The 10,000-nt window shown below is 42.3% G+C and overlaps 1 protein-coding gene across 1 annotated transcript in view; it reads left to right on the top strand.

Annotated features, from left to right (window-relative positions):
• Positions 1-10,000, top strand: part of LOC134437441 (multiple PDZ domain protein) — a 285,829-nt gene that overhangs the window by 58,010 nt on the left and 217,819 nt on the right. The window contains exons 4-5 of the mRNA XM_063186930.1: positions 5,463-5,618; positions 6,751-6,890. Of these exons, the coding sequence (XP_063043000.1) occupies positions 5,463-5,618; positions 6,751-6,890 (296 nt within the window). The remainder of the gene's footprint in view (positions 1-5,462; positions 5,619-6,750; positions 6,891-10,000) is intronic.

Below are 10,000 nucleotides of genomic sequence, written 5' to 3'. Positions count from 1 at the left end.
CTGCTCACATTGTTGATAACACACAGCAGGGTGCAGTCCCCCAGATTTTTTAAACAAAACGCTATCTTTATCAGATGTTTTAAACAAAACGCTATCTTTAGAATAGTAACCCCGCACTTAAATTAGGCTACCTTCGGATTGGTAGATGCTAGGAAAATACAGATTCCAGTTATGGAAAGCTGAGGTTCAGTTTTTAAACAAGATCCATGGTGTGTCTTTAGGTCTAATTAAAAATATTCTGTGGCAGATCGAAAAAAAATGTACTTTTGAATGGGTGTCAATTGCTCCAAGCCCAGGTAGTCCACCATTCCCAAATCGCGCGCTCCCGTGATGGGGGATTCTGACGTAACTGCAACCCAAGAATTAAGAAGATCTGTGTCTTCACATTTGTCACTAAAACAAACACAACTTTCTAGCCCCACTGCATGGGGTAAAGCAAATATGACAGTTGTGTGACTCATTCACACGCACACACACACGTGCACGAATGCACACGCACACACACGCTTTAGTCTAGTCGTGATTTCATGAACCCAGAAATGTTGAGTACCCTAAAGTTTTATTGCAGAAATGTCATCTATAGGTCAAATGAAGGGGATTTAGCTTGGTTGCCCGAAGTTGCACTTTGGGCAATTTGCATAATTAGCATAAATATATTGTTAAGGTAAGGAATACTACTGGTGAATAGGCTTGAAAAATTAAATCGTAGATATCACCTTGAAACTTTCTCAGTTGATTACTGACGATAAGAGAAGAAAAAAATGTATTGGATGTTTTTTGTATTTTGATGTTTAGATATGCAAATGAGGGCATGCATCATTAATTATGCACTAATTTGCATACACACGAAATCAGCTTTTCATGGTAAAACCAGACTGAAAATTATTTTTCTGTGGGTAAAATTTGTATATTTCAGGGTTGAACTTGTGAAAACCCTCTGAGGAACCTGGTCAAGAAGATGTTTTGACGTGGATAGATTATCGTGGAGTCTGTTAAGGGTTTTACCATTACGGAAGTGACAAAAGCACCAGACTTTGCATGGTGTTTCTTTAGGGTATATGTAGTAATTGTAGCCTAGGAGCCCTCTGAAAAAAACTTTCTAACATGTCATATGAGTGACTCTGTGCTTACATGCTTGACAGCAAATGTAACATTGTGAACAAGTTGAGAAGATTCATACTTCGCCTGTATTAAAATGAGTATTTCCCACACTAAAACTAAGGTGAGAATAGACTGCTGCGAATGCTCACTCAGCAGCATACTGAATGGGGAGCTGTCAGTGCAACTAATTTCCATAACAGAAATATTTTTTATTTGCATGAGATAGAGTCAGGGACAAGGCCTCTCCATGTGTGTGAATAACCCATAACATCACCAAATTCTACATCTTCACACTTAGTATTGTGCATATACAGAAGTGAGTGCATTTCAGTCATTTTTAAGAATGGCATTATAAATTACTCAATGTATATTTTCAGTTGAGATTGAATAAAGAAAATGATTTCTAAGTAGGTGTTCAGTAAGTACACAGAGGTAAATGTATTTCTTTTTTTCAGAATTTGCAAACAAGTCCTCATCTAGTAGTATACTTGTGTTGTATTACCGTTACCTCAGTGATCATTGAGTACCTCAATTGCTACTTCAAAACTGACCGTTCATGGACAACATGAACCATAGGTCTTTGCCACCCTTACATACAGTATAGGAGAAATATCAACATAAAGCAACAATTCTCATATGGCATATACTATAAAGGTGAACCATTACTCATTTTCTTGATATGCAAGGCACACACATAGTCCAGGAGGAAGGATAGACAACCATGCCCCCTTTCCCCCCCAACAAAATGCCACAGGACCTTTTTAGCCTTCAAGAATAGTGGTAACAGTAACATTACTCATTCCCACCACATCTTTTTGCATCATATTGTACTTGACCTCAGAATACTCTACATGTTTCAGTCCTATGTATTTGTACAATAGTACAGTAGCATACAGTACAGTGCAGCACAGTACAGTAGAGTACAGTATGTTACAGTAGAGTACAATACAGTTCAGTATAGTACAGTACAGTACAGTAGAGTACAGTATAGTAGAGTACAGTATAGTAAAGTACAGTATAGTGAAGTACAGTACAGTAGAGTGCAGCACAGTACAGTGCACTACAGTACAGTACGGTACGTATAGTACAGTACAGTACAGTAGAGTACAGTGCAGCAGAGTACATTGCAGTAAAGTAGAGTACTGTACTGTACTGTAGTGTAATGAACTGTAATATATAGTCTTGATGATCACATCGCCTTCACCATCTCCATATTCTGTTTTGACACTCTCTTCAGCCTCATTATGTTCTTGGTATTCATCCTTATGAACTATGAATGGTTAAGATACGGTCCCCCCAACACTTTTTAAATGGTGTGGTGAGGGATGCAAATTATTGATTTGTGTCTTCACAATTAATTGATAAACGATTAATTGATACTATTGTATGATGTTTGTATACGTAGCTCTTTTGAATTTGTTCACTGTATGTATGCCTACATGCAGGCTACAGCTGTTTAGCATGAAACACCTAATTCATCCATCTACGGTACATGTCAAAACTGTCTCTTGACCAGGGTCTTGAAAAGGTTTTCACTACCTCAACCCTGAAATATACATATTTTATCCACAGAAAAATAATTTTGAGTCTGGTTTTACCATGCAAAGCTGATTTCATGTGTATGCAAATTAGTGCATAATTGATGATTTATGCCCTCATTTGCATATCTTAACATCAAAATACAAAAAACATCCAATACATTTTTTTCTTCTCTTATCATCAGTAATCAACTGAGAAAGTTTCAAGGTGATATCTATGATTTAAGTTTGTATGCCTATTCACCTACATAGTCTTACCTTAACAATATATTTATGCTAATTATGCAAATTTCCCAAAGTGCAACTTCGGACAACCAAGCTAAATCCCCCTCATTTGACCTATAGATGACATTTCTGCAATAAAACTTTAGGGTACTCAACATTTCTGGGTTCAGTATAGGGGCCTATGGGGATCACGACTGGACTACTTGCACACATGCACGCACACGCACACATGCATGCACGCACACGCTACACGCACGCACGCACCACACACACACACACACACACACACACACACACACACACACACACACACACACACACACACACACACACACAGACGAATGGTGTGTGTCCCATCAGCTCAAGGCTGTTATCTTCTCAGGATTAAGATAATCAGTGTTGGATAACAAGCCATCAGGCCTCCCCTCCTTAAGGCATGCCAGAGAACACTCTGCTCCTCACTGTGTGTGTGTGTGTGTGTGTGTGTGTGTGTGTGTGTGTGTGTGTGTGTGTATGTGTGTGTGTGTGTGTGTGTGTGTGTGTGTGTGTGTGTGTGTGTGTGTGTGTGTGTGTTTGTGTGTGGGTGCCTTTGTGTGTGTGTGTGTGTGTGTGTGTCTGTGTGTGTGTGTGTGTGTGTGTGTGTGTGTGTGTGTGTGTGTGTGTGTGTGTGTGTGGAATGGGGCTGGTTGTTGTTTGGGGTGTGTTTGTTCGTTAAGGAGGATGCTGGCAAAGACAAACTCAAACAGTAACGTAAACAATAAACAAACAGATGAGAGAAAGAAAGAAAGAAAGAAAGAAAGAAAGAAAGAAAGAGAATGAATGAATGAATGAATGAATGAATGAATGAATGAATGAATGAATGAATGAATGAATGAATGGCTGCATGGCTGCATGGTTGCATAAGTGCGCAAATGTATTTATACGCAATACCTAAACAAATAATGACAATATCGTACCAACAAACGCAGAGAGATGTTTTAGAGAGAATGATTTGTATACTGTACTACACTCAGAATTGTTTGCACAGTGTCAGCATATCAGCAAATAAACAGAAATAAAAAAATGGATAAATAAAGACATTGGGAATTTCTGCAAAGACGTTGCAGATTCATGTTTGAGCAAAGGCAATGTGAGAGGAGACACAATTAGGTAGGTATGCAACTATGCATCACTCTGGTCAGTGATAATTTAGTAAATGACTCACTCCTCTCTCCTGCTCGCAAACAAATGGACCTTTTATGGCCGACGAGGCCAGCACCAGGCCAGAGGCTAGGCAGACATCGCACGCACGCACGCACGCACGCACGCACGCACGCACGCACGCACGCACGCACGCACGCACGCACGCACGCACGCACGGACACCGGCACCAACAAACAGGCTAGACACTTCAAGAGGATAATTTGCGGAATTGGATTTTTGTTTATATTTTGCTCTGTGAAATGAGCAACCCCCTTATGTCACAGATGGCAAGACGCCAACGCTTGTCTTGTCTCTTCAGACGTGCGCACGTACCCCCCCTCTCCCCACCACACCCCACCCCACCCCCATTCTTGCATCATCATTTCAGACACTTACACCCACTTCATTAGAAGTCCTCATGCTGTGGACACACACACACACACACACACACACACACATACACGCACGCACGCACGCACGCACGCACGCACGCACGCACGCACGCACGCACGCACACACACACACACACACACACACACACACACACACACACACACACACACACACACACACACTCATGCTGTGGAGACACACACTCACACACTCACACACTCACACACTCACACACACTCATGCTGTGGATGGCTACGGATGAATTGTGTTGATTAATTTGATTACATAATGGCCTTGTGGAGTGTGTGTGTGTGTGTGTGTGTGTTTTGTGACTTGTGGAGTGTGTGTGTGTGTGTGTGTGTGTGTGTGTGTGTGTGTGTGTGTGTGTGTGTTTTGTGACTTGTGGAGTGTCGTATGGTTTGTACTGTACCTCTGTGTCACGTCAGGTCACAAACAAGCTCATTATGATTTTACATTGTGAGTGTATGTGTGTTTGTGTGTGTTTGTGTGTGTGTGCGTGTGTGTGTGTGTGCCTGTGCATGCATGCGTGTGTGTGTGTGTGTTTTTGTGTGTGTGATTTCAATTGAACTAAAGTGTCAATGGATATTCATCGTCCATTATTGTATTATATTCCATTTCCCTTTATTTAATTACAATCAGTTGAGCATTTTTATCCAGAATGTTAAAGGGACACTGTGCAGGAAATGGTCAAAAAAGGTACTGCAACTATGCTGCTTGAAACTGGGCTGCCTATTGCCAAAGTTGATCTTTTAATGAAACTAATATTTTCTAGTATGGCCCAAGTACAGTCATTTTTGCAGCTAAAAATGGTTATTTCTGGAAATTCAAAATGACGGACCATGGAGAAGATCCCCTTTTCATGTATGAAAAATGCAATTTTTCCAGTCATAATGAATACAGTGGCACAGTCTTGACAAGCCCTATTTGGGGCACCGCGTACGTACACTGACATGCCACAAAACAAGTTTAAAATGTCATTTCTGTTATTTCCGTCTCTACCAGCAGGGTCTCGGACTGCCGGCTCTGACCTCCGACCCTTATGACCCCTACGCGACCTTGGCCCATCAGAACGGAGGTCACTATGGGCCGGACGGCGCGCAGATCAACGGGAAGCCCTCCATCGACGAGTTCGAGCGCACCATTCGCTCCATGGCTCAGGTATCACCAGTAGGGCTGGGTTCAAAAGATCGAATCGCGATCCAATATCGATTCACGTTCGAAAAGTGTGATATCGATGCACAACTTTGTGGATCGATCTTTTGCCGATGATTATAGGTGCTATGTTCTCAACCACATCCTGTAGCTTTCTTCCACATTCATGTAGACGACATGCACAAATACACACGGCCTGTTCAAGTAAATAGTGCCAGTCTTATCCCACCTTTGTCTCTCATACCAAGTTTCCCACTTCTTTCTCTCATACCAAGGTATTTCATGTTTGTGTCGGTATCAAAGGTTGAGATATTTAGGTTTTTATAGCCGGTCTTAGACTTTTAGGCATAAATGGGTGAAAGTGACAACCCAGCAATACAGAAGATTGATATTGAATCGAATCGGATCGGATCGTGGATCGAATTGGATCGTGACCTTCTGGATCGGAATCGAATCGATCCAGGAAATTTGGATCGATTCCCAGCCCTAATCACCAGCACTTCACACATTACAGATTACCAGAGTCGTATGAAGTAGAGCTGAAAGTGCTGTTACATTATTATGGTAACACAACACTAATGGTATTATATAACACGGTTTTAACTTTGTAATATCATATCACTAGTGTTGTAATTATATTATATGTAAGAGCACTTCTACATACTTCATCTTAATTCAGCTCTGCTGCACATTACATTTCATTACATTCCTTTCTTAACCAAAGGACATAATCATAGCCAACATCACTAGCAGATACAAAGCGCACAGGAACTCTATGTACTCTATGCATCATGACTATGGTTTGGTCTTCTTGTGGTGTTTTAGGGGCGTTACGTCACACACACACACAGACACAAACACACACACACACACACACACACACACACACACATACACACAGACACACACACAGACACACACACACAGACACACACACACAGGCACACACACACAGACACACAGACACACACACACACACACACACACACACACACACACACACACACACACACACACACACACACACACACACACACACACACACACACACACACACACACACACACAAATACACACACACAGACCACACAGACACACTCACACACGTGATTTGCTGCTCTTCTTGTGGTTGCTTCAGGGGCGTTATGTGAGTGCCCTGGAGCTGGTGAAGCCGGTGAGCGGAGGCCTGGGCTTCAGTGTGGTGGGCCTGCGCAGCGAGAACAGAGGAGAGCTGGGCATCTTCGTACAGGAAATACAACAAGGCAGCATTGCACACAGGTGAGATACAGCATAACGTAAATTAGGGCTTTAATACTCCAGATATTGATGAATCAAGATCATGAAACACACCTGAGGGTTGAGGGGCTTCAGTGTGGTGGGCCTGCGCAGTGAGAACAGAGGATAGCTGGGCATCTTCGTACAGGAGATACAACAGGGCAGCATTGCACACAGGTGAGATATTATGTCATTAAAGCCACCTGAGTTGAGAAGACTACAGCACACATGTGAGGGATAAGGGTATTCAGTGTGGTGGGCCTGCGCAGCGAGAACAGAGGAGAGCTGGGCATCTTCGTACAGGAGATACAACAAGGCAGCATTGCACACAGGTGAGATGTTACATCATCAAACACACCTGAGTAGAAAATGAGAAAACATAGGTGAGATATTACACCATGAAACCAGCGAGAACAGAGGAGAGCTGAGCATCTTCGCACAGGAGATACAACAGGGCAGCATTGCACACAGGTGAGATACAGCATAACGTAAATTAGGGCTTTAATACTCCAGATATTACATCATGAAACACACCGTAGGGTTGAGGGGCTTCAGTGTGGTGGGCCTGCGCAGCGAGAACAGAGGAGAGCTGGGCATCTTCGTACAGGAGATACAACAGGGCAGCATTGCACACAGGTGAGATACAGCATTACATCATCAAACACACCTGAGCAGGGCCGGATTAATGCATAGGCAGGCTAGATATGGCTGCAGCCTAGGGGCCCCCACCTGCCAAAGTAAAACATTGAGGAACTGTGACAGGATATAATATTGAAATATTCAAGTGTCGTTTTGAGTACAGTTGGTATACAAGTTATCCTTAATTCCTAGTTCATAATTATGACACTATCTATGTACATTTGTCACGAAAATGGCCCTCCAGGGGGCCCCACAGCAACATGTAGCCTAGGGGCCCCAGGCCGTCTTAATCCAGCCCTGCACCTGAGTAGAAGACACATCAGCACACATGTGAGATATGATTTCATGAAAGCTACCTGAGGGGTAAGGGAATTTAGAATGGTGGGCCTGCACAGTGAGACAGTGAGAAGCAGAGGTCTCAAAAGTTAAAGCGAAAAGAAAGAAAAAAACCCTTCCATCACAGGTAACCCTGTCTCGGTCCCGTCCCGCCATCTGGTTTACATAGTGACGGGAAGCTGAAGTCTTGAAATGAATAAAATATAATTGTACATACTTTACGTTCTGTAGTAAAGCAATGTGATGTGATGATGTCAATCATCTCTCTGGTCCTCCCCCATCATCCCGTTTCCGTAGTGACGGGAAGCTGAAGTCTTGAAATTAATATAGAGCTTGAAAGTGACGTCACTTCCCCCGATTTCATGGGACCTCAACAGCGTTTTTAGCCGAAAATCGTATCATGTAATCCAATGGCGGTATTAAAATGATATTTCGATCCCCTTTGAGTTGTGCCACGAGCTCCACATATGTTGTTACCTTCGCCAAGACAAAGTCGGCGAAGGTTATGTTTATGTTTTGACCGCTGTGTATTTTTATTTATTTATTTATTTGTGAATATGTTTGTTTGTTTGTTTGTATGTACTTCGTATAACTCAGTCAGAACTGAGCCGATTTTTATGAAATTTGGTGGGATGATTGGTCATGACCCAAGGAACAATCGATTAGTTTTTGGGAGTGATTGGGTCAAAGGTCAAAGGTCAAGGTCAAAATGTTTGTTTGTACTTCGTATAACTCAGTCAGAACTGAGCCGATTTTTATGAAATTTAGTGGGATGATTAGTCATGACCCAAGGAACAATCGATTACTTTTTGGGAGTGATTGGGTCAAAGGTCAAGGTCAAGGTCACGAAAAGGTCAAACTCAGAAAGAACTGAGCCGATTTTTATGAAATTTAGTGGGATGATTGGCCATGACCCAAGGAACAATCGATTAGTTTTTGGGAGTGATTGGGTCAAAGGTCAAAGGTCCAGGCCAAGGTCACGAAAAGGTCAAAAACGTAAATTGAGCCGATTTTTATGACATTTAGTGGGATGATTGGTCATGACCCAGGGAACAATCAATTACTTTTTGGGAGTGATTGGGTCAAAGGTCAAGGTCAAGGTCACGAAAAGGTCAAAACGTAAATTGAGCCGATTTTTATGACATTTAGTGGGATGATTGGTCATGACCCAAGGAACAACCGATTACTTTTTGGGAGTGATTGGGTCAAAGGTCAAGGTCAAGGTCACAAAAAGGTCAAAAACGTTTTTCTTTGCCAAGCACTATATGCCAGAAGAACGTGTGCATGCTGAATTGAACAAGAGGTCAAGACTGGGCCAAAAATGTAATATTACGATATTCCGGTCCGATTTAAATGAAACTAACACCAAAATTTGGAGAATGTTATGCCCCACATTTTGAAGATGGCCAGAAAAAAATAAGTGGCATAGGCGAAGGTTTGCGCTCTACCGAGTGCCCATTCTAGTTTCTGATATTTTCGTATATTTTTCGATATTTTTCGTACAAACTCCTAAACTTTTTAGAAAGCTGTGTTTCTTCACATTTTTCATGCCGACAGCCTCGGAACAAAACATTGATACTTCTGCATGAATAATCTTTATCTAGCCTCTTAAACAGCATATTTGTAGCCCAGCGCATGTAATGACTGAGATCGGAAGATATTTACTCGCTACCATGTTGTTAGATGGTCAGCTTAGGTCCCGTGAAATGCGGAACTAAGGGGCTCTATGATGTCATTGTATACTACTTAACATTCAGTAGTATCACCATGTGATGCAACAACAATAATGTTAACCCTGCTCCTTCCCTGTCACCCGTCCCGTACCATCATCCTGTTGCCATAGTGACGTGAAGCTGAGGGAGGCGGATCAGATCCTACCCATTAGCGAGCAGCAATGCAAATATAACTTGCCGTGGCCAGAAATGTTGTATTATTACAAAACACTTAACTGATGCTTTTTATTTAACGCGAGTTACAGTTATTTGACAGGGTATTGGTTACAGTCCCTGGAACAGTGTGGGGTTAGGTGCCTTGCTCAAGGGAAACTTGATGGGTGGGGAAAAAAAAGTTATGATCATCAACCATCTTCCTGCCCACCACAAGCCCCCCTCCCGGCGGAACGCAATTAAAACTTATTG

The sequence above is a fragment of the Engraulis encrasicolus genome, chromosome 21 (assembly GCF_034702125.1).
Source record: "Engraulis encrasicolus isolate BLACKSEA-1 chromosome 21, IST_EnEncr_1.0, whole genome shotgun sequence".
In the NCBI taxonomy this organism is placed as follows: domain Eukaryota; kingdom Metazoa; phylum Chordata; class Actinopteri; order Clupeiformes; family Engraulidae; genus Engraulis; species Engraulis encrasicolus.
Note: the sequence above shows the minus strand (reverse complement) of the source record. Positions and strands in the feature narration are given on the sequence as shown.